Here is a 25,899-nt window from a genome sequence, read left to right as displayed (position 1 = left end):
TTGGAGGACAGGGCTGTGCATTTAATAATAAATTATTGATGATGATGATGTTTCCTTGAGAGGGCAACAGGTATCATACCACTATCACAGCCTAACTCTGCCCTCTACCGGACATCCTCCGTCATTGCAGAGAGCCCTTTGAATTGAATTGAATTGACCACAAGGCAGTGTGCGTGCGGCGCGGTGCGATACGAAGGCGCAGACAGTGAACTCTCGAACCAGCAGCGAGCGGAGAACAAAAGGATTTAAAACTACATTTTCAACGTCTCAGCCAGGGGTATGTTTCTATTTTCTATTGTACAATCACAGTCGTGCAGTTTTTCTGTGTGGGAAACTTTACGCCAGATAAATTATTGATCCTATTAATGTCTTGAAAGGAGGAGTAGCTCCTCTGGTCCAGCTAACGCTATGGACCATGAGCTAAAAGAGGAGATGCAAGTATCTCGGATATAAAATGTAACGTTTTTTTTTTTTTTTGGTCCCATCAAAAACCGAACGTGAAAGTTGTGATTGTTGTTGACCAGGAAAAACGGTGCTTTGGCAACCTAGACGAAACTGCAGTAGAGTCTGAAGATTTCAGTTAAGTAAAAGTTAACGTGAATTATAAACTTTGTTTCGCGGGGGGCGGGTAGGGGCTACTACCGATATAATCCATCACAGTAATCATGCATCTTGCCTGTCCGTCCTCCGTTAAACACTCTAAGCTTTTCGCTCATTAGTGTGGTTGCCCTAAAGGGCAACCAGACTATTGTAATTGTAACACTTTATTATTATGTTACTGGAGTAACCCTTTTTTTGAAACGCTACTCCTCCCACAGTTTTAACTGTACGCACTTGACCCATATGTCAAATTGACCGGAAAAATCGGAAATGGTGTGCTTGCTCATTGCTAAGAGAAATATTGTATAGTTTAATTGATATGAATTTATTAGTGAATTAAATTTACCCATTGACATGAATGGGAAAATGCGAAAAATCACGTTCAAGTATTTTTTCCTCGGAGACCGTAAGGGCTATAGTTACAAAACTTGGAGGGATAATTCGTAATACTTACTAAAATTAATGAACTTATAATTATATCGGTCGGCCTCATGGTGGCGCTATAACAGCCCACTTTACGTTTTGGCTTATAACTCTTGAACCGTAGGTCGTAAAATCTAAATATTTTTTTCCCTAGATTTCTTGGGTCATGTCGCATCTCCCCATATAGGCCACGCCCATTTGCGTCATGATAGATTTTCCGCCATTTTGAATTTTCTCCAAAACACACTTTTGGCTCCTCCTCCTACATATTTTGTCCAAATCTCACAAAAGTCGGCACACATGATCTCCGGACCCATCCGATTAAAACACCAACTGCAGAATTTTGGTAGTGCGTATCGTTCGGCCGTAATCGTCGTCCGAAGATAGTAGGAGGGGCCTATTTTACAAAAAATGCCATAAATCACGAACGGAATGTCCGATCCAGCCCAAATTTGAATCACATGTCGCGGGTGGTTCAATCAACCATGTACCAAAAGCAATTCCATTTTCATCCATAGGGGGCGCCGCAAATGCGAGAAATGTAACCGTTTGTCGCAAAAACATGATTTTTTGGGGATAATTCCCCTCCGAATTACTTACGCATGATCGCAGGGGTGACGCGACATTGTAATTGGCTGGCAATATCAGTGGGAGGGGCATATGTAAGCCACTGCGGCAACCACACTTTGCAATTTTTTAAAATTGCGACCTTTCTAGTTCTCATTGTGCCTGAAGTTTCAGCTGAACAATAACAACAATTGTGTTCAGTTCACATATGGCGGGTGTTTTGTAAAGTCCTCACTTTATCTCCGAGATGGTACGAAATGTAACCAAATGGGTCCATTTGGGTGCATTTTGTTTCCCTCTCAGAGATACAATACAGTACAACAAACGGCTATTTTTGAGAGCTGAGGATTTTGCAGTGTGCTGCTCACATACATGGGTGTTGTTGGTACGCCCCGCTTCATGGCACCTACACCATTCCCATCTTTGTGATTTGGTTTGGTTACGTCATTGGCCTTCTTCTCTTCTGTGTGGCTCTGCACTAAACCAAATGAGCATTCAAATGAACAATGATTGCACTTCTTCAATGACTGTTTGTGCTGCTGTGAGTTTTATTATTGCCTTGTACAGCTCTCTGGTCCAGACTTGTAGTCACTATACAGTACCTGAAAATTACTGATATCATTCCCAAGTTGACTGAACTGCACCATAATTTCCAAGGTCTTCTTCATAGCCTATATATAGACCAATACTGACTGATATGATAGGCCCATGTCTCCCCCCCCACCCCCCACCCCCTTTTTCCCCCTCACTGTATATGTTTCTTTTCCCCTTCTACCTCTATGATGAATTCCTGTTCTCTTCTTTGACTATATAGAAGTGTCTATTTGTACGTCTCTAAATGTTTTGATGAATTGAACATGGTGGACCCTCTTGTAAACAAGTGTAATGCTTAATTGGGTCGTCCACTCACAGTTAACAGTCTTTGTATTGAGTTTGTGCTTGAAATGTACTGTAATTCTGCAAACTGTGAAAATATTTCAATCAATCAAAAAAAGAGTGTGTGTGTGTGTGTGTGTGTGTGTGTGTGTGTGTGTGTGTGTGTGTGTGTGATCGATCCCACTGACTACCCCATGGTCCCAACTCCAAGTAATGTCTCCTTGTATGTGTTTGCCTCTGTTGGTGTTTGCGTACGTGAAGGTCAACTTGTGTGGAGGCTGAGAGATAAAGCCAGCGCCTGCAAGGGCCACGTTGGTGCCCACACACCCCTCACTGCAGCATGGGCAACTTCTCCAGCAAGGATGGCCACGGACAACCAGCCACAGGTACATCTCTCTGTCTCTGTCACAGACACACACACACACACACAGACACAGACACACACACGGCAATTCTGTAATTATTTTCTACTGTGATCTTCCCATAAATTACTCAGATTCTTTGGAAGATTGCAATGTTGATAGTCTTCACTCTGGCTTGGGTTTCAAACGCATTCACACACGCACACACACACCACCAGAGAGAGAGAGAAGAATGCATGAGAAACAGAATGGAAGATGAGGAGAAGTAGGAGATTGAGAGCAACAAAAGGGGAATAGAAGCTGTGTGTGTGTGTTTGAGCAGCAGGAATCTTGGCTCCACTCCTGCACGTTGTTCAGTGAGTGGTCATTCTCCTGGCGTCCCCATGAGATTGGTCGTGGCCATGGAGGGGCCAGCTGTGATGAATCGGCAGAATTCCCTGGGCTCAGCAGAAGGGCAGCGGATTAATCACGGGAAGCCTAATTCTCTCTGACAAGCAATGTGCATGCCACACACACACACGCACACACACACACACACCCCTCTCCAGCATGTTAATTTAACTGCAAGTGTAAATCGGGACCTCTGAAATTGTAAACACTCTGGAACACTGGATGAGGAAATTAAAGCTATAACCTGTAACATCCACAACTACCCCTCGCTTCTTGCCAGGGGAAATATCTGGCTCAGGAGCTTCAGGCAGGGCTACCCGTCAACCACTGAGTAAAGGCCTATTCATACTCCAGTTTTAGGTGATAAGGTGACCACCGAAACGGTGGTTGGTAAAATCAGAGAGATGTGTTTGAGTGAGCGAGCGATGAGTACTAGCTTATCACTGCGGCGTGACGTCATGTTGTAATTTGTTGTGGTCACCTTATCACCTTCTACGCCATGGTTGGACTACCTCCAACCGCTGCAGGCGTACTGGTTGTATTGTATTAAAGGATAAAGGTAGGATAAGTGATGTTTTGGTTGAAGCAGTATATTCTGATCATTGCTATGATATATTGTTTGTTCGGTAACAGGAATCTCCCCCATCTCTCCAAACAGAAATGACATTTTCAGGTGGCTTGCCAATTTCAGCCAATCAGCTTCAATTTTATAGTGTTCCAATTTTGTCTGCTCATTTCTTTATCATCACTTCCATTTTCAATTAGTCAATCTGTATACTGTGTAAATTCTCTCTCCTGATTGGATCATAATTGGTATCCCAACCTCAAAATGCATTTTCTGTTTATTAAAGAGCTGGAGAGACTTGAGTCCTGTTACTGAACAAACACTAGTACTCAGATTAGAATATAGTGCTATTTAACACAAATAAATATTACTTGCCCTACCTTTAACCCACTCTTATACAGCAGTGGTTCAAATCATGTTTTATTCATGAGTCCAGGATTGCAGCTTTAAAGACGAGCTCCGTGAGAATGTCATAAAACAAGCCCCCCATTCTTTTTTCTGTCGACATGAGCGTGTAACTGCAAATTTATACTAAATCGTGAGTAATATGTCAAAACACATCCATTCTGCAGGCGTTGTGGGTTCTATTGTCCAAAGAAGGAAACGCAGGAATAGAATTGAAACAGACGTAATGTGAAATGGAGCCTGGTTTATTTCCCCCCTGATTTTGAGTGTATTTGTGGTGATTGGAAGAGAAGATGCAGAGTAATGCAGTGGACAGGATGTGCATGTGTGAGACAAACTGTCAATGCTGCATGTTAATGCTAGTCAGTTTGGCAAATATTGCAGACAGGATGGTCTGATATTGTTGTTATTGTGGTGGCACACCAGAGAGAAGTCCCTGTATGTGGGAAACACTGGGTCGCCTGTGTTGTGCTCTCAAGAATTCTTTTTGGAAAGGACGCAGTGGACTGTGAGTCTGTGACTGCTCAAGAGGAATGTCTATTCTCAGACTAGTATCAGGCTATTCATCCTCAGAGTGATGACTTATTTATGAGCTGCCCAACAGGGACTTGTTCAACTGGTCATCTTGGCAGCTCGCTGAGTGTGTTGGTGTGCCAGACTAGTGACCACCTAGCTCCATTCTCTCAACGTGTGTGTGTGTGTGTGTGTGTGTGTGTGTGTGTGTGTGTGTGTGTGTGTGTGTGTGTGTGTGTGTGTGTGTGTGTGTGTGTGTGTGTGTGTGTGTGTGTGTGTGTGTGTGTGTGTGTGTGTGTGTGTGTGTGTGTGTGTGTGTGTGTGTGTGTGTGTGTGTGTGTGTGTGTGTGTGTGGCGGCGGGGGAACACATTGCAATAATAGAGGGTATGCATAAAGTGAGTGGCAAAGTGAGTTTAAGGTCGGTTAATCATTAAACGACCTCAAACTCACTGTAATGCAATCAGATAGGACTTTTCTGTTTGGATGTATGGGCTGTCAAGGCCAGAAAGTAGTTTTTTGCCACTCAGTAGGTGGTCCCGCATAACTTCGGGTATGATGATGATGTCACACGCGCACATACCCACTCTTACCTGTCTCTTTTTTTGTCTCAGGTACTCACTTGGATGTTTTCCACACTGCTCCCAACTCTCCTGTGAGTGATGTGCCCAGCTTACCACAACCTGCATCTGTTATAGATTTTTCCGCAGGCTCTGGCCCAGTCCCCGTCGGGACAAAATCACACCTTGGTCCCACCACCCCGACCGCGCCCACCCAGCCCCCTCCCCTCACTACCCCTACGCCCATCAGCCCAAATTGCGCCACGATCTGTCCTGTGATCACGCCCCCGGTGCAGAACAAACCGGGTGTCGTTTCACCCAAAAGGCCGCCGGTTGCTCTGGGGCGTAATGGGTGTCCATCTACCTCCACCCCCCGGACTCGCCTCAGTCAGGCTAAGAGTTTGGAGGCGAGTCCCACCAAGAGGCCCTCGTCCCCGAGCACTACGTCGCTCGCGGCCAGCCCCTCCGAGTCCAGTTGGAGGGACGGGGACAGCGGTCTGTGTCCGTCTCCGCTGCAGACCAGCGGGGCTCGGGGCATCCAGGGAGAGGAGATGGAGAGGATGCTGGAGGAGTATAGGACAACACTGGGGATCGCCAGCAGTCAGGATGACTCGTTGAGTGCAACAGGTAAGAGAGACTTGTGACTAGGGTGGCCCAAGTGGGGCACTGACCTCTGCAGGGGGTGTCTTGAAGTACGAGCATGGGCACATGCCGGCTAGCACGCACATGCATTAATTGAATATTTTTGTCGGCACTACCCATCAGTGGAGTCCATAATTACTAACATTACGGTGTCTTTCATTCCTGTGTTCGAAGTTTAATTTAAAAAATAATAATTCAATTAGATGCTCTCTGACTGGGCAGATAGCCAATCATAGTTTAAGATAATGGGTGGCATCCGGGGTGGCTAGTCAGATTCCAGGGGTGGCATTTGTCACCTAAAGGCCAATTTAAGCCAATCGAATTGAATCGAGCGCCAAGTGTCGGAAAACAACACGTTACCCTACGGCCCCCACGTTCAGAGTTTTTTTTTTTTTTTTTTAAGATTTGTTTTTGGGGCTTTTTATGCCTTTATTGATAGGGAACCGACAGGAAAGGGGGAGAGAGATGGGGAGTTACAGGCCGTCGAGCTCGGGAGTCGAACCCGCGGCACGCCGTCCGGCTGGTTTGGCAGTCTAGGTGCCCAGACGGTTTGGGCCCACGTTCAGAGTTTTCACCGATTTAGACCTGAGGCAGATTCTAAAAACGCCTTTTAAATCCTGACCTGCATTTTCTGAAAAACTTCAAATATTTATTAAAAAATTACAAACACATTATGTTGCTATTATATACTGTATATTATAGCAACAACTACCCCAAAGGGGCACAAGGCCACCCCCCGGGTCAAGTTACTGCATTCTCTTATGGAGACATCCACTTCATCCCTGTTGTCGGTTTTTGGTGTGCATGACATGCACGTGACAGTGACATGTTCTACTCTCTCCCCCAGAGCTATTGAGAGGTCTACTGACAGAAGTGACAACATTGAGAAGCACCATTCAGGTAAGACTTTTACATCCAATGATCTAGACCAGGGGTTCTCAACGTTTTTGGCCGGGGACCCCCGAAAATGCTTTGGCAACGTCTCGGGACCCCCGCCCCGCCCCCTCCCGACCCCCAATATAAATTGACTGCTACAATAACCTTAAACCATTTTGGGCGGGAACCCCTTTTGGTGTTTTAAGCATTGTTATAATTTAGCTATTTAAAAATAGCAGATCTACAAGCTTGTAGATCTGCTATTTTTGAAAAATCGTGATTTAAAAAAATATATATATATTTTTTTTTATTTTTTTTATTTTTTGAAAATAATTTGGGGACCCCCTAAAATAATTTGGCGACCCCCCCGAGGGGTCGCGACCCACGGGTTGAGAACCCCTGATCTAGACATATGCATGCGTGTGTGCGTGTGTGCGTGCGTGCGTGCGTGCGTGCGTGCGCCCCAGAAATGCAGTAAACTGCAGTTAAGTCCTGTTTAATCACTATGATCTCTCTGTACATCCACTTCAACACGCCGAGAGGGACTTGAGTGGATAAGTATAGAAATATAAACAGGAAGTGACACACTCCCTGAAGCATGGGTCAGGGTTTGTGCGGCCTCTCATCTCCGAGATAAAAACACAACCCCCGGGGGGGGGGGGGGGGGCACAGTCCTGCTAATGGAGGTCTTCCTGTCCTCTCCTCCAGTCCAAAGAGGCCCAGGAGGAGGAAACGCTGCTTTTGAGATCGTCTTTGGCCGTCCTTGATCTCTTGACTATCAAAGGTGCCTTGTTCCTCTGTCCAAAGTGAAACTACCCAGGACAGGATCAGAACCATTCATTTATTGGATTTTTTTAAAAGACTAGAGCGTTACCCGTGGGGCCTCTACCACGGTACCCGTTGAGCACTGGCCTACTTGGAACGATGCAAGTTGAAATGCATTCCCCACCCAGATATTATGTCTGTGTCCCTTCCCTGCCCTGTCCAGAGCCTGGGCAGGGGCCCTGTCCAGAGCCTGGGTAGGAGCCTGGGCAGGGGCCCTGTCCAGAGCCTGGGCAGGGGCCCTGTCCAGAGCCTGGGCAGGGGCCCTGTCCAGAGCCTGGGCAGAGGCCGTTTTGTGGCGGTTCTGGACAACCGTGAGTCCAACCGACTCGACACCGGCTACTTCACCCCCTGCGGTGGTGTGGAACGCGTGTGTCGAATTTGAAGTCTGTGGGGCAACGGTTCTCGAGTTACATGGATTACACACACACAGACAGACTTTGCATTTATAGATAGATAGATGGAGTGCCATGATTTTTGTAGGCTACATTTTCTGTTTTGTATGCTATGGAGGTTAACATTGCTCTAATATACACCCAGGTGTGGTTAGAATATTGAAATATGTCTTCCCTGTGTGTTTTTGATTTATTCCTGAAAGCTGAAAGCCTTTTGAGTCAAAAGACTCAATCGAAATATAAGGGTTATCAACCCCTCCCCCTTTATCATACAACAGCGGCTGTGCTTCAGTTCACCACCCACCTGAAAACCAGGCATAGTTAATGAACTGGTGGGTGTGCCGGGCTGTGCCCACATAAAAATATCATTATTAGTCCCAATACTTGATTCTGGTTTCTGATTAGACCACGTAGTAAATCTCACGATAATCCACACCTTCAATCACTTTATATCATTCCCAGCTGCGTTACATTGATCCCGCAGCTCTGTAGCTGAATTGGGGAAGGGGAAACTTGATTTCCTTACAAACCCAGGCCGTTCGGGCGTCTAAGCACCGCCCACGCTCTGTGAATGTGTGGTTCCGGGCGGCCTTGTAAAAGCATCAAGCGCCTCCTATTCCCCGTCACAGAGACTGGCCGAGTAAAAACAAGGTGGGTGCAAAGCGGCGCAAAGTGTAGCTACTTTTGTGAATTAGGAATAGTTTTATGAGGTTAATATTGCTATATGTTTGTAGCCGTTTTAGAAAAGCAATAAGCCACTCGAGGTCCCAGGTTCCCGGGTATTTTATAATGTCTGAGAGGGTCGGAAACACTCCGCTTCGCGTCGTGTCTCACTACGCCTCTCAGCCATTATGAAATATGGTTTTAGGCGTGAACATTTAAAAACATTACGGCATTCCATCTTTAAATGTTAGCAGTGTACCTGTTGCTCTTTAACCACTTAAACTCTATACTGTGTTGATTGGAGTCCCCAGGGGGGGCACTTTGGCCCCCTCCTTGTTTCCCTCTGCAACAAATCTCTTTGTCACTCTCTGTTTTTGCCAAATGTTCACCTACCTATTATGACTTGCCCCAAATAGGTACACTATACGTGACTATAGGATCAAGTGGCTGATACAAACTGTGGAAAGAAATGAGATGTGACAAGTTGAATTTAACAGATTCCTTTAGGACCTGAAAGACAGCGTTATCTTCATTAATGCTGTTCTTTTATTGCGGGGACCCCGCCATGAAAATGTAGGTCGACCCATAGTGTGGCCCCAACCCATTTTGGACCCATTTTGCAAGATTAAGGAACAAAAATTATCTCTTCATCGTGCTTAAGCATTTCATATTGCTGAGGAACAGTACGTTTAATTTTTTTGTTTAGTTAGTTGTGCTTACTAATTTCCTGTCAACCGTTCCCCGGTCCACGCCCTTAAGGGGATTCTGGCCTGGGGCTCCCGACTTCCTCCAGATCTGCCATAGATTGGAACAGCTGGCGTATGACGTGACGTGCGCCTCTCAGCCTCTCCTGTCCTTTTCTCTTGGTGCTCTGTCTTCCCTGTTTTCTTTTTAAGATATTTTTATGGCTTTTTTGCCTTTATTTGATAGGGTACAGTAATGTGACAGGAAAGGGGGAGAGAGACGGGGGGGGGCATGTGGCAAAGGCCGACGGGCTCGGGACTCGAACCTGCGGCATGCTGTCAGGCTCGATTACCGGCCTATAGGTGCCTGGACTGCTCAGCCGTGGCCCAAGCTGCATGTCTTCCAGCATGAAGATGGCCTAATTCTGCCAATTTAACCACTTTCAACCTGGCGGCATTTATTTTGGTTCTGCCATTAGATGTCCTATTTCTTGTACAATGCAGTGTAAAGGGCTTAATTGCTTAATAACTCAGGCATGCTGACCCCATGATGTTTATACCATCAGTGTTTCTCTCCAGTCAAATCTCAACTTATCCTATCTCCTTTCCTTCCCGCCACTTATCCTTGTCTTCGTCCCTTCAACTCTCTTCCAGTGCTGCTGCATGTTTGTCTGGGAATGCAAGCCCGGGGTTTGGGTGAGCTGGAGCGCTAGTATACAATGAGGTAGCCCTTCAATCCTAACTCCAGGGCTGTCCAGCGTCTGTGTTTATGTGGGCCCCCGGCGGAGCAATATAAGCTTAGCAAAGAACGACTTTATGAACTCGTGGCCTGTTGTGGTGTCCTGGGAGCCCTTTGTGGAGAGACAGCGAGAGGTGGAGTGCTGTGCGGGGGAGGAGAAGGATGGGGGGGGGGGGGGGGGGTTGGGGGTGGTTGATGTTCAGGGGCCTCGCGTTCAACTGTAGAGGAGACAGAACTTGTTTTGTTTAAAATCATTCCGCTCTCACTGTGACTTACTGGCCGCCTGGCTGTGTTGACGCGCATGTGTGTTGCAACGGGAGACGCACATCGCAGATGCATCGAGAGTTTTGCTTTGAATGTGTGGGTTGAGTGTTGTATTGTATAACCCCCCTCCCCTAATCTCTGTGCCTCCCTCTCTAATTCTCTCGTCCGTTCTCCATCACCGCGCCTCCTTGAGTCCGAGAACTCAAAACAATGACCTCACAGCTTGGTGCTCGCCTGCCCTTCACGCTCGCCCTCCTTGCCTCATCTCCTCCTCCCCGTCTTTTTGAGCAGTGCTAAACCGCTCCCAACACGTCACTTGTGTGTTCGGGTGTGGACTTTATTTATTCATGGTAGATAAACTTTATTTTGCCATCGACTTGAATGGGAATTACCCGACATTCCACTCGTCTCCGGTCCATTGCTTTTCTGTCACCGTCTTTTGACCCCTTACCTCGTTTTCTAAATCTATCCATTCTCTCAGTGCCTCCGTTCTCCCTAATTCAGGCCTCTCTCTCCCCTCCATTCCCATAGGCCCTGTATATAGCTGGGAGATGCAGCGTAATCCGCTCGCATTTACCTACCAAATATGTTATCTGATGTACCATCTGCTTGTGTATGTCCAGCACTGCATGGGCTGTATACACACGGCATGAAAACAGTGTTTTTTTCACTCACTTTTTTCACACACTGCATGGACATGCAGTGTGTGGATGGCTGGACCCCCACCGGACCCCCACCCTCCAGGATCTAACATCTCTCAGAGAACTGGTTTGGGATCAGTTCCAGGTGGATGGTACTGGAGATTTCCAGAAATTAGGCTTTAGGCTCCCTTGTTTTCTCTTCTCATTTAATTTAGTCTTTCTCGATGTTTTTTTATCTCTGTCTCTATTTCTCACCATGAGACTATGTGGGTCTGTCTCTCTCTGTGCACAGTGGCTGCTACCCTGAGCCAGACCGCTGTTTATAGCTATAAAGTTTCAAGTTAATTTGTATTGGGGGTCTGTGGGTGTCTATGTCAAATGATTTGCAATGCAAATTCTGTGTGTGCGTGTGTGTCAGTCATAGTCATTCCTAAACGTTTCCATACCAATGACTCCAAAATAGCCACAACCCCTATTGTGAAATGGCTTAAAAAGTAATATATATATATTTTTTTGTAATTTTTCCTCTCCTTTCCAATTGGCCTCCCTGGCCGCCCCCACTTTGGAAAACCAATGGTATGGAAACGCTTAGGCGGAAAACTGGAGAGAGGATCTACGGCAGAGATGTGATGTCTCTCTTAAGTATGTGTTAGGAAGCCGGGGTGTGGATGTGATGTGCAGCCAGGGGACAGATGGCTGCCAAATACACACATGTGCACAATACTGTATCTCCCAATGTGGGACATTTCCCAGGCATTATCAGGGAGTCGGATGTCTAATCGGCGTGTGTGTGTGTGTGTGTGTGTGTGTGTGTGTGTGTGTGTGTGTGTGTGTGTGTGTGTGTGTGTGTGTGTGTGTGTGTGTGTGTGTGTGTGTGTGTGTGTGTGTGTGTGTGTGTGTGTGTGTGTGTGTGTGTGTGTGTGTGTGTGTGTGTGTGTGTGTGTGTGTGTGTGTGTGTGTGTGTGTGTGTGTGTGCGTGCGTGCGTGCGTGCGTGCGTGCGCGCGTGCGCGGAGTCCACATCTAAGCCTGCAGTGGGGCACTAGATCAGTCCTTGAGGAGGGAGGGAGGGAGGGAGAGTATGTGAGAATCAACAGTCTTATCTCAGTGTGAAGAGAAGAGTGCTCCTTCCTGTTTCCTTTAGCAGACATGCTCCAGTTGGAGTGTCCATGTCCAGATTATACTGGTGCTCTGTGAAGACGAGTTCCTTCAAGACTTCAATAAAATGTCTTAATATTCAGCCTACGCAGTATAATCCTGAGCATTCATTTATCCCTCTTTTGTTTCGTTTTTTACTCGAGAGTGTGTGCAAAATGTTATGGGTCCATTTGGTTACATTTTGTACACTTTCTGAGTTAAATCAACAAACACTGAATATTATTACGGATGGAATGGTTCTCTTTCAAATACGAAGTGAGACACCTCAGTCACATTGCGAGAAAGCCAGGGTTGTCTCCCAACATCTTGGCAGTCCATTTGATGTTTTGTTTTGCTCCATTTAGCCAAGCAGAGAGTCTTCTATCCACCTTCCAGCTCATTGTGGATGCATTGGTGTGAGAGAGTTGTACCGTGCGGTTTGGTGGAGAGGCAGTAGAGAATAGTGGGAGGAAGGGAGGGAGGGAGAGATGGAGGGAATATTGTGTGTGTGTGTGTGTGTGTGTGTGTGTGTGTGTGTGTGTGTGTGTGTGTGTGTGTGTGTGTGTGTGTGTGCGTGTGTGCGTGTGTGCGTGTGTGCGTGTGTGCGTGTGTGCGTGTGTGCGTGTGTGCGTGTGTGCGTGCGTGCGCGCGTGCGCGCGCGCGCACATCCAATATAATGCGGCCCAGCTGTGGTCTTGAGTCGCTGGTCAGATGAGGAAACAAGTTGGCTGGGATCTCTCTCCTCTCCTCACAATCCATTCTTCATCTAATTACCAGGCCTCCCTCCCTACCTACCCCTTCCACTCCTCTGCACTCCCTCATTTCTCTGTGGGTTACATTGCAACACTCCTCCTCACTCTCCGTATTTCTCTTTCACACATGCAAGCACACACACACACACACACACACGCGTGCGTGCACTCGCACACACACACACACGTACACTAACTTTTATGTACCCTCTGCCTCGGTTCGCTAGCCCAAGTCTGTGCATGTTTCCAGCTACTTTCTTGTCCTTAAGTTCTTCTCTTTGTTTCGTCTTTCTTTCATTTCTCCTCCTCTGCCCTTTTATGTAGATGGTTACTTCACTTTGTTTTAATGGTCTGGTATCGTTTACCTCTTGGCTGGCTTGTTCCGAGGGCCTCTTTTGAAGTGCGTGCGTCGTATCCACAGGGGCAGTGTTTGTGCTTGTCCAAGGCACCGATATGCTCTGGGAATGCACCTAAAAGCACACCAAAAACTGGATCTCTTTCTCCGCTCGATGTTCACATGTTGGAGAGTTGTGTTTACTTTTACAAAAATGAAAAGAGAAAGAAAAGGCGTTGCTATAGCCGATCCAGGCCATTGTGGTCTAGTAATCATAGATAATAAGGAGGGGTCTTCATTGAGGCTGCTGGAGAGTGATATACATGCCCATTTTACTGTGATATCGTTTTTTTTGGCTTCACTCAGAAATGATATGGTGTTAGGAAACTTTGATCTAACTTTGCGTGTGTGTGGCCAAATGTACCCAAATTGACATTTTGAGAACAATTTCACTGGTCCTCACTAGAGAAATGGTTGTTTTCAAAGGATGGGGAGTGTTTTCAAAGGATGGGGGGTGTTAGGCTTACAATTAGGGAAGGATTCATGCTAGGCTACAGTAGGGTTTGGCATTTAGAGGATTGATTTGGGGGCTAGGGTTAAAGCCAGGGATTCCACTAGGCATTTATGTGGCCGGCCCACCGCTAACATTATGTTCCCAGTGTGTAGGGACTGTAGGGTTAAAAATAGCAATGAAATGGTAAAAACGGCATTTACAAAATTGTCGTTAATCTAAATGTTGTGTGTGTGCGCGTGCACACTCCTGTAGTCCTATCTTATTGTAGTGCCATAATCCTCTCAAGGACACTCGGACAGATCAGAAAACCAGTCCTCACTTATCAAGGAATTGCTTTAACCACATGAACCCCAGCGTCCCTATCTTGGGCAAGTCATGAACACTGAGATCAGTCAGTAAACAGCCATTCACGTTCTGTTGATTTCTGAATGAAAGGACACGAGGCGGAGCTGAAATTGGCACAGTGAGGGTTGATTTTCGCCTCGTTAGAGTTCTGACGCTCCTTCCCCTGCTGTCTGCCTGCCGTGACTTGCTGCTCATTCGGCAGACATTTCAGTTGCGTGATGAGGGCCGATCATTCAAGACCTCAGTGTCTGCCGAGGGTTGAGTTATTGCGTTTGGCCAGCCCGTCACATCTAATTGGGGTGTAATGGTGTTGGATGGAATGAGCTCCATTGCAATTTTGTCAATAGTGCTTTGTGTGAAGTGATTTGTCACAGGCGATTAGTAATGAATTACTCTATAATGGTCTATGAGGTGAGAAATGGGAAATAGCTTTGTGTGTTTACTGTGAAATATTGTGTTTGGTGAAAAGTTATGTATTTATTGATTTGGACTAATGCATGTCTACTGGATTACTATGGAACGTTGGCTCATCTTTAAGATGCTTAAAGGACAACTTTGTTTTTTTCAACCAAGGTTTGTTTGTTGTTTGTTTTAGGTTGTTATTAGAGAAAGTAAAAGATTTTTTTAATTTGCTGCTTTCTTCGATTGTAGCTATTTTTGACAGGGGGGCGGGGGCATTCGAAGTGGCTAATTATATATATTTCTTTTACCAAGAAATATGGTGATTTCTTTATTATTATTTACTATAGTTCTACTAGACCCCAGGAAATTACATCTGGCCACAAAAGATCACGCAATCTATTGAATGTGAAGGGGGAGGTGACAAACTGACATTGAGCCTACGACACACAGTATGCCATACTGTGTGTCCCTGGACCATGAAGGTCCCTGGACCTTGAAGGTCCCTGGACCTTCTAGCCGCTAGAAGGTCCAGGGAAAGGCCTACATACTCTCCAAGAGTTGGGAAAGAACATATCAAGAGAGTGCAGTGGTAGGCCCTTGGATTGACCAGTAGATGCAATGTACCCCACTTTGAGGTGTCACGTTTTAGGCCTAGATTTAGGGTAGGATTGAACCAGTCGCACTGTAGCCATACAAAGGCCTAGGGTTCCCAGATTGTAAAATGTTGTTCCTCCATCTTGGGAGAGTATGTAGGCCTTTCACTGGACCTCCTAGCCACTAAGATGACCACAGGCCCACCACTTAAAGACGACATGTTAGGGTGCCCAAATCTGAAGTTAGGTGGTCAAATGACCTGAAACTGAAGCAATTCAGTAAAGGTCAACGCTTCCTCATGGGGTCATTTTAGGTCAGTAAAGGGTAAAATACTCTTCTTGGTTGTGGGAACAACATATCCAACGATGAGGACCCCAGGCCCAAAGATGTCCCCCTGGCAACTGTTTCAACTTTGGGTCAGCCTACATGTAAAAGTGCCCAAAGTTGAAGGGCAGAGCTTCAACTTCAGCTACCCAGTACCCAAGGTTGAAGCCCAAACTTTGGCATGCTACTAGTCCTACATACTTCATCTTACGGTGGACATGTTTGCCTGAAAATAAATCTTTGAAATGTTTCATAGTTTTAGAAATATAGTGCTTTCAAATTTGAGAAATTCACAATGGGGCTCAATGGCAGATATTGGCATGTCAAAAAAGCACTTTCACCTAGAAACTCCATTCACACTTTTTATAATTCAGCTTACTGTGGAGACACATGCTGGAACTTTTTACTTTGAAATGATTTGTAGTTTCGGAGTTATTTAACTTACAGGTAAACGCCCAATGCATTCTCAATGGCAATAGCACAAACTTTGGCATGCTACTAGTCCTACATACTTACACTATATAAACCCCATTCAAACCTATTTAGGTTCATCTTATGGTGGACATGTTTGCCTGAAAATAAATATTTTAAATGTTTCATAGTTTTAGAAATATAGTGCTTTCAAATTTGAGAAATGTATAATGGGGCTCAATGGCAGCTCTATGGCACGTCAAAAAACTACTTTCACCTAGAAACTCTATTCACACATTTTATAATTCAGCTTACTGTGGAGACACATGCTGGAACTTTTTACTTTGAAATGATTTGTAGTTTCTCAGTTATTTAACTTAAACGCCCAATGCATTCTCAATGGCAATATCACAAACTTTGGCATGCTGCTAGTCCTACATACTTACACCTAGAAACCCCATTCAAACCTATTTAGGTTCATCTTACGGTGGACATGTTTGCCTGAAAAGGAATCTTTGAAATGTTTCATAGTTTTAGAAATATAGTGCTTTCAGATTTGATACATTTATAATGGGGCTCAATGGCAGCTCTATGGCACGTCAAAAAATCACTTTCACCTAGAAACTCCATTCACACATTTTATAATTCAGCTTACTGTGAAGACAAATGCTGGAACTTTTTACTTTGAAATGATTTGTAGTTTCTGAGTTATTTAACTTAAACGCCCAATGCATTCTCAATGGCAATAGCACAAACTTTGGCATGCTACTAGTCCTACATCAGGGGTGCCCACACATGAGACGTGAGATCTACTTTCAAAATGACCAGCTCAACAAGATCTACCCACTGAAAAAATAAGTGTACCATTGCTGAAAATAGTTTAAATATATAATGTACCTGGGGGGGGGGGGGGGGGGGGCTTTGGAATAGGGAGAAAATATGACAGGCAGTTTGCTGTCATATTTCCTCCCCGTATTTAACTTAAACGCCCAATGCATTCTCAATGGCAATAGCACAAACTTTGGCATGCTACTAGTCCTACATACTTACACCTAGAAACCCCATTCAAACCTATTTAGGTTCATCTTATGGTGGACATGTTTGCCTGAAAATAAATATTTTAAATGTTTCATAGTTTTAGAAATATAGTGCTTTCAAATTTGAGAAATTTATAATGGGGCTCAATGGCAGCTCTATGGCACGTCAAAAAACTACTTTCACCTAGAAACTCTATTCACACATTTTATAATTCAGCTTACTGTGGAGACACATGCTGGAACTTTTTACTTTGAAATGATTTGTAGTTTCTCAGTTATTTAACTTAAACGCCCAATGCATTCTCAATGGCAATATCACAAACTTTGGCATGCTGCTAGTCCTACATACTTACACCTAGAAACCCCATTCAAACCTATTTAGGTTCATCTTACGGTGGACATGTTTGCCTGAAAAGGAATCTTTGAAATGTTTCATAGTTTTAGAAATATAGTGCTTTCAGATTTGATACATTTATAATGGGGCTCAATGGCAGCTCTATGGCACGTCAAAAAATCACTTTCACCTAGAAACTCCATTCACACATTTTATAATTCAGCTTACTGTGAAGACAAATGCTGGAACTTTTTACTTTGAAATGATTTGTAGTTTCTGAGTTATTTAACTTAAACGCCCAATGCATTCTCAATGGCAATAGCACAAACTTTGGCATGCTACTAGTCCTACATCAGGGGTGCCCACACATGAGACGTGAGATCTACTTTCAAAATGACCAGCTCAACAAGATCTACCCACTGAAAAAATAAGTGTACCATTGCTGAAAATAGTTTAAATATATAATGTACCTGGGGGGGGGGGGGGGGGGGCTTTGGAATAGGGAGAAAATATGACAGGCAGTTTGCTGTCATATTTCCTCCCCGTATTTAACTTAAACGCCCAATGCATTCTCAATGGCAATAGCACAAACTTTGGCATGCTACTAGTCCTACATACTTACACCTAGAAACCCCATTCAAACCTATTTAGGTTCATCTTACGGTGGACATGTTTGCCTGAAAAGAAATCTTTGAAATGTTTCATAGTTTTAGAAATATATAGTGCAAGGACACTTCGACACCAACTCTGGGGGAGCCCGGGTTCGAACTGGCAACCTTGCAGTTACCATCCAGCCACTCTACCCCCTGAGCCACCGCCGCCCTGTTTTGGTTTGGTTTTACTATAGTTGACAGAATGGAGAGAGAAAGCTAAATTCATTGACAAAGTACATTTGGAATTTGTCACCCATCCTGAGTATGGCATCCCCCTAGTATCCCCCTTCACATTCAGTAGATCCCGTGATTGTTTGTGGCCAGATATAATTTCCTGGGGTCTAGTAGGACTGTAGTAAATAATAATAAAGAAATCGCCGTAAAATGTTATGTATGTAAAAATAGATGTATATATCTCTGAACGCACGTACTGTAACATTGACATGCCGTTTCCCCCCCCGGCAGGCGGAGCGCGGCGAGTGGCAGCAGTTCCAGTCCGACCTGCAGGTGGCGGTAGCCGTGGCGGACCGGCTGAGGGCCGAGGCGGAGGAGGAGCTGACGTCCCTCCGCGTGGCTCACAGAGACCTGGAGAGGGAGCTGGCCACCGCCCAGCAGAGACAGAGGGAGGCCGACGGGCAACTGGCCACCCTGAGGGACGAGCTGAAAGAGAGCAGGCAGGGGCACACAGCTCTCGCTCAGGCCCAGGGCAAAGTTGAGGCCCAGGCTCCGAATCGGGCCCGCCGCGACAGGCCCGCCATCGAGATCTCCAACTGCGACGAGCGGGAAGGCGCCCAGCGGGGTAGGGAACGAGGGACGTACAGGGCGGGAAGAGAAGGGACGGCGAGAGGGAGCCAAAGTGAAGCGGTGAAGAATTCTGTCACGGAGGAAGGTAAAATGGACTCTAAGGGCGTGGCCAATAGGTACCTGAGAACTTTGACCAATGAGGAGAGGCGGGGAGAGGAGGGGCAGGCCAATGAGATGCGACGGACGGTGGCCACGGAGAGGTCCAGGTGAGCGAAGATTACCAAAGTGCTGAATGGTGCCTGTGAGTTGGATGAATCCAAACCAAATTAAATCACCCAAAAAATGGAATTAAAGTGTTAATTAAGTGTTAATGGAAATAATTACATTGTTTCTAAACCCATTCTGGACGGGAACCCCTTTTGGTGTTTTAAGCATTATGTTATACTTTAGCAAAATGTGGCGCAAATCTTTGAATATATTTTCTTTCAGAGCGAGTGCTTTTAACTCAAATCTTTGCTTCTGGGGTGGTCCCTGGAACAACATATTTTCAGATCGGGGTCGGTGGCCAATTACATATGTTTTGGGGTCCTTGACATGAACAACTTTGAGAACCACTGATATAGAAACAGGTTTTTCAGAAAACTGTCATGATTTAGAAGATATTTTGTAGAATCTGTTCTCAGGTCTAAATGGGTTAAGGGCTTGATATACTTTGTCATGTGTGGGTCAGTGTCTCACAACTAAGCATAAATCCAGCTTCATGGTCACCTATGCAACACAGTTGGACAACATTATTACATAACGGATCCCTTTTTGTTTTTGCCAATTGTTTTTGCTCTGTCACAGTAATTGAAAACGGATGAGAATCACCAAATCCAGTTAGAGGCGACTTTGTGGGCTCTGTTTTCTGTTGTTGTTCTGTCTGAATGTGTCACATTTTATCCCCCCTCCACAGGGTCACTTGAGGACAGGGATTTTGTTAGAATCATTTTATTTAGCAGTCTGACTCAAGTGTAACCACGGCCTCCACATCAAGTGTGTGTGTGTGTGTGTGTGTGTGTGTGTGTGTGTGTGTGTGTGTGTGTGTGTGTGTGTGTGTGTGTGTGTGTGTGTGTGTGTGTGTGTGTGTGTGTGTGTGTGTGTGTGTGTGTGTGTGTGTGTGTGTGTGTGTGTGTGTGTGTGTGTGTGTGTGTGTGTGTGTGTGTGTGTGTGTACGTACACTCCTGTAGTCCTATCTTATTGTAGTGCCATAATCCTCTCAAGGACACTCAGACGGATCAGAAAACCAGTCCTCACTTATCAAGGAATTGCTTTAACCACATGAACCCCAGCGTCCCTATCTTGGGCAAGTCATGAAGCAGTTGTGACACGTTGTGAGCTTGTACGTTGGCTATGTTGAGAATTGTATCATGTGGTCGGGTAGAACCACAAGAAATGAGCCTTCCGCACTTGCACGGTGACGGGGGACCCTAGGGTTAAACCTGTCTTGTACAGGGAGGCATCTAATGGTGAGGTGACTAATTAGTTCATGGAAATCAATTGGGTAATCCTCAGAAAGTGTGTGTGTGTGTGCTGAATGTTACAGAAGTCTGTCTAGGCTACCCGTGTCATCCGACTCCTCTCCTGCTGTGCAAAATGGAATCTCCCAGTCCAATACCAGCATACCGGCAGGATCTACAAACAAGGTGTGGACACATTCTACAGGTGTCATGATCCTTATCCTTTTATGTGTTTCTGTTCGTCCAAGTACTGTAGGGTAGATATGTTCCACTTCCATTCCAGTTTCAATGCACTATAAATTAAATGTATGGTACTGATAGATATTTCTGAAATGTATTGTTTTTCTTTCTCGTGATATTGATCTTGAGTTATTCATCTTATTAAACGATGTTAGTCTTCTCGAGATAATGACTTGATTTCCTTGATCATGAGAAAACTAAACATTTTCAAGCATTTGTAAACATTTGACTGAGTCTGAATTGCAGTATAATAAGCGTCTGTGACAGTTTCTAGAAGAAAACGTACTGTTGCAATATAAACATTATTTTTGTTCCTCAAACTGGCAAATCATTTGTTTAACCTTATCTGACATTGAAACTTTTGTGATGAAGCTTTAGAAGTGTAATCTGAAGGAATTTACTAAATCGGTCAAACCATTTGTCTGAGGAGTTTCTTCTCATACTTTTAGTCTTTGAGCACATGGCACTATTGTTTTTCTCATGTGTGTGTGAGACAGATGCAACATATTATCGTGGCATATTATCTGTCACAAATGCCTTTTTTTTTTATCCACAGACCGGAATCAAAATTTGCGCTCATCTGACTTGACCTTGTGGTCAGTTTGTAAATACATCGAAGATGCAATTATAATCCATCTGTCAGTCACTGGCTGATTAAGCTATTCATATTATTAAGCTGGCTTGACATCTTATCTCGAGAAAACGTTTAACTAACTTTCTTATGGTCTTGAGGAAAGAAGGTTTTGTTTTCTCAAGATTATTACATAAATAAAAAATATAAAGTCATTATAATGAGAAAAGTGAGTAATAAAGAAATGAATACATCTGATCTGTGCATGTTCTTGTCTTTCAGAACGCTGGTCAACCCAAGAGCCGCAGGAGCCTGGACCCCCAAGACAGTTGGAGCAGCACTCATATAGGTGTGTGTAATTGTATACATACAGGACTGTGTATCAGTGGTTCTCCAACTTCTCCAAGTGGGGTCCGTGGACCCCCAGGGGTCCTAGAGGAGGTCCCCAGCTAAATGAGTCAATGTAGCATCAAATTCAGTTTAACCACTTTAAGTTAACGCTATTTTATATCTCAGATATTTGAAAATGGCTGATCTACAAGCTCACAATGCGCCGTGAGCTTGTAGATCGCCTATTTTCAAACAAATTGTTTATGAACGATTTTGAATCATTTTGGAAAATTGTGAATTAATTTCTGTGTCACAAGCACATCTTCTCTCATCTTTTCCCTGACAAACATGTTTTAATATTTGGGTCTGTGGCCAACTTTGGTAACCAGCGGCTGTCCACCTCATGAACCGCTCTCAGCGGGTAAATGGGGCTGGTCAAGGTCTCAGGTTCCAACTCCGATATTTTTGATTTTATCTCCTGGACCCCCCGGGGGTTTAAGAGGTTAAGTGTACTCTCTGCTGCCCCATCTGGTGGAGTCAGGTTACAACTTTGGGGCTCATTCAGTTGAACATGCATCATTTACCATGATACTATTTGAGAACCACTGCTGTGCTGAATATGCATGAGTCCCACATTATGTGAGTTGTGTGTTCTGGTGTCATCTTTGCTCTTGATGAGGTTATAATTAAGTGGTTAACCTGCCTGTAATCTGTTTGTGTTTGTGTATTTGTTTGTCCGTTCGAAAAGTCCCTTGAAAACACATTTTCTGATGATTAACTGTAACGTCACAATCACTGTCAAGGTCTGACTCTTGGCTGAATAACAGGTGGTGGAAATGATTAATGGGCTGCCCTGAACAGATACGTTTTGGGTTGAAAAGGTCGAACGGCAAGGTCACAATGCAGAGACACAAGAGATGTTGGCACGGGCAGTATTTGCATTCTCAGGTGCATTTGTTCAGTGTTTTCACACTGTGTGTATGTCATTGTAGGGAAACGAGAGGAGCTGCTAAACAAGTACAATTCTGCACTCACTGAGGTGCCTCCCGCCAAGTAGGTGCACGCATGCACGCACGCACGCACGCATGCTCGCATGCACGCACACACACATAACAAAGCAGTCTTTGATTCATTGTGGCTGGCTCAAGTGTTACTTCCTGTTATTTTAAATCTAATCTAATTTACTGATATTGATGCCAGTGAATGCACTGTGAACACTAAACGCCTATTTTACCTGAATTACTGTCACACTCACAGTAACCACTATTGCATATGGAAGACTATGGAGTTTTATAATGACCATTGTTCCTGGTAGTTTATTAAATCGTGTGTAGAGCTTCAACACTTGATTATTTTCTTAGTGACCTGTTCTATTTACTATTTTTTGATAATCAAAAAATCGAGAAGCACATTTATTTAAAAAGAAATCACACCCGTGTGAACTGAGTGGTGTAAGGTCTTATATAGACTGATCAACTGTGGTCTGACGTAATGTCTGACGTAATGAAATCACACCCGTGTGAACTGGGTGACCATAGCAACCATGCTCATTTTTTGGTACGAACAGACACGTAAACTAACAAAGCCAGTTGAAATCACACCCGTGTGAACTGGGTGACCATAGCAACCATGCTCATTTTTTGGTACGAACAGACACGTAAACTAACAAAGCCAGTTGTAGGAGTGGTTTACACCACTCAAAAATAGACCCGTACGGGTCCATTTGGTTTCATTTTACGCTCTCAACAATTTATTGTTAAACATCTGCATTAGTTCATTTACAAGAAGTCTACACGATTAGAGAATGTAGAAGAGTTGTTATTTTGATCGTTTGCTAAAAGCAAAGGAATTGGAAATGGAAACGACAACAAAATATTCTTTCATTTTGGGTCTGAGAGGCAAAATCTCATCAAATGGTGGTCCGTGGCTCAAATGCCAAATAAATAATAGGCCTTGATATGAAAAGGGTTGAAAACTCCTGCAATAAACTATTCAATCAAAAAATGCAATCAATTAATCAATGTTGTTGTTCACATGCTGACTTGTGTCCAGGTCCCAGGATGGTTTTAATCTACTGCTACTTGTGTCCAGGTCCCAGGATGGTTTTAATCTACTGCTACTTGTGTCCAGGTCCCAGGATGGTTTTAATCTACTGCTACTTGTGTCCAGGTCCCAGGATGGTTTTAATCTACTGCTACTTGTGTCCAGGTCCCAGGATGGTTTTAATCTACTGCTACGGCGTCATGGAGGCTCCAAGAGGAACTCGCTGCTCCGTTGGTGTCAGAACCGCACTCAGGGCTATAAGGTACAAGCAGTAGTGAAAAAACTACTCACATCTGTGACTTAAGTAAAAGTATAAATGGTGCAATGTAGAACTACTCCGTTACAAGTAATAGTCCGGTAATCAAAATGTACTTGAGTAAATGTACTAAAGTATTGGTATCAAAATATATTTTAAGTACAAAAGTAAATGTATACTCATTATGCAGAATGTCCCAAATCACAAGTTTTCAAATGTATAAAAATCATTTGAAAGATTTAAGTAAATGTACTTAGTTACTTTCCACCACTAGGTACAAGTGTGTCCATGTGCAGAGATAGAGCATTGTCATTTCTGTGCAATTTACCTTTATCCCCCTTTATGTTTCCTCTCCTTCCGTAGAATATCGACATCACCAACTTCAGTAGTAGCTGGGCCGATGGCCTGGCGTTCTGCGCTGTGTACCACACCTACCTCCCGTCGCACATTCCATACTGCACCCTCAGCCCCGAGAGCAAGGTACTGTAGGACCTGTGCGTGCACCAGTGTTGGTTTTATCAGCAAATTTAGATTTTTAGTTTTAGTCAGTCTTTTGAATAGTTTTCGTTTAGTTTTATCACCTGGAATGTTTTAGCGTTAGTCTAGTTTTAGTCGACTAAATATCATAAGATTTTAGTCTACTAAATCTACAATGTATTTTGACGGGCCTTAATGTCGTCGTAATGGCTGATTTTACGCTTGCTGAAAATAGCTGATCTATAAGCTCACAACACGTTGCGCTGCGTCACGTTGTGAGCTTGTAGATCTTTTTTCAGCATGCAACCAAGTGTAAAATGATTGTCTTTTACTTATACTGGATCTCTTGTCCACTAGTCCCTTCCTAACATTTTAGTCTAGTTTTTATTTGTTGACGAAATTGTCAATATATTTAGTTTCCATTTTGTTTTCGTCAGTGAAAAAAGGTAGTCGACGACCATTTTTCGTCATAGTATTAGTCGACATAATCAACACTGGACCTGTGCACAAATCTCACAGACGTGTGGAGAGGTATTATCATTAATGTTTTCTTAAGTTGCACTTTCTGTTGCAGCAAGAGAACCTCAGTCTGGCGTTCAAGACAGGAGAGAATGTTGGAATCGCTCAGTCGCTGGTGAGCTTCTGGAAACCACTGAATTCTTAACAGTTTGAGGAAATGGCCATGTTTTACCTTTTTTAAGAGTGACATGCAATTGTTTTCATAGCTCTTGAGTGTGTACACGACAGATTAAACCCACCGGTGAACGTATTTTCATTGCTTTACCCCAAAAGGGTTGGATGTGACCAGAGTTTCTTGCCATGAATTTGGTCTCATGAGCTCCCACCTAAAATGTGTGTTTAGTTTAGCGAAGGTTAGGTCCACGGTCGGGGTTAGGGTGTGCTTGAGAGGAAATTATGTCAGAGTAAAGTCTTGCTATGTTATACTGATGGAGTTGTGTAGATTAGATTTTGGATTCTTGTGCTAGCTGAAGAAGTATCCCTACAATGCCAAACGTGAAAAAAAACTGTAATATCACTTTGTCACTGTTTTGTTTTACAGACGATGGAGGAGATGCTGAGATCGGGAGGTCCCGACTGGCAACGCGTCCTGAGCTACGTTGAGAGCATGTACCGTCACTTTGAGATGTGACTGACAGGTGGTACCGTCTGACAAACTCCACAAGAGGCCCTCCAGGACTCATAATGGTTCCCTCAATACCACTTAACCAAAATTTGGTAATGCTATTATTAATGAAATTTAAAGTAATTGATCATCTATTTGGAATATTTGGCATAGCAACCTTGAGGAAAGGAGTGCAAGTCGAGGTAGAATTCTTTACTCAGTAGTACTGTATTACGCGTCACATACTATTTAAACTAAATCAGAGATAAATTCTCCAGTTGTGCACCAACTTCTCTTTAGCTGCTGATATCCAGTGCATTTTCTGTGATCCTTTTCAGAGATGGTCAAGCTGTCTGGTCCTTTCAGCCCTCTGTAAATATGCACTTTTTTTCCTGCACTTTGATGTTATGTAGGAGGGTTTAAAGATGTTATAGAACTGCTGTACTTTTATGTCACAAGAGTTTAGTAGGAATTGTCAGAAATGATTCTGAATTTGCCCCTTTATCAAGCAGCGTCTTCTCTTAGAATCCAAGACACCACTGGTCTAACACTCTGTTTATATTACATAAACTAACCATGTGTCATAAGTGACACAGACAAGCATCCATTGAGTGCTTGTACAGTTTGATATTCACATAATTTAAACATGTTTATGACTGAGTTTGTACTGACTGCTTTTGATGCCGAAGTCCTCTTTTTCAAAAGTTGAAAAATCTAAGCCTATTTTTTAAATGTCTTGTAATAAAATGTTTATATAAAACAAAGCTGGTGCCAAAGAAATAAAGTTATGAAGCAAA

The 25,899-nt window shown here is 44.1% G+C and overlaps 1 protein-coding gene across 1 annotated transcript; it reads left to right on the top strand.

Annotated features, from left to right (window-relative positions):
- Positions 1-98: 98 nt before the first annotated feature.
- LOC306942058 (uncharacterized protein) lies at positions 99-25,899 on the top strand. Its single transcript, XM_079527756.1, has 12 exons — positions 99-277; positions 2,728-2,852; positions 5,314-5,886; positions 6,749-6,801; positions 18,285-18,829; positions 20,149-20,248; positions 21,156-21,222; positions 22,196-22,256; positions 23,412-23,508; positions 23,866-23,982; positions 24,554-24,613; positions 25,040-25,899. Exons 2-12 carry the CDS (start codon positions 2,807-2,809, stop codon positions 25,127-25,129), a joined length of 1,809 nt encoding a protein of 602 aa, XP_079383882.1. The 5' UTR covers positions 99-277; positions 2,728-2,806; the 3' UTR covers positions 25,130-25,899.

The sequence above is a fragment of the Electrona antarctica genome (genome assembly GCF_951216825.1).
Source record: "Electrona antarctica genome assembly, chromosome: 18".
Taxonomy (NCBI): domain Eukaryota; kingdom Metazoa; phylum Chordata; class Actinopteri; order Myctophiformes; family Myctophidae; genus Electrona; species Electrona antarctica.
The sequence above is the reverse complement of the archived record's forward strand: the minus strand, read 5'-3'. Positions and strand labels throughout refer to the sequence as shown.

Excerpts from the sequence above, each read along its gene's own strand:
- LOC306942058 (XM_079527756.1), top strand. The coding sequence starts at position 2,807 with ATGGGCAACTTCTCCAGCAAGGATGGCCACGGACAACCAGCCACAG. Across the intron at positions 23,509-23,865 it reads ACCGCACTCAGGGCTATAAG|AATATCGACATCACCAACTT; the intron begins GTACAAGCAGTA and ends CTCCTTCCGTAG. Across the intron at positions 23,983-24,553 it reads CCCTCAGCCCCGAGAGCAAG|CAAGAGAACCTCAGTCTGGC; the intron begins GTACTGTAGGAC and ends TTTCTGTTGCAG.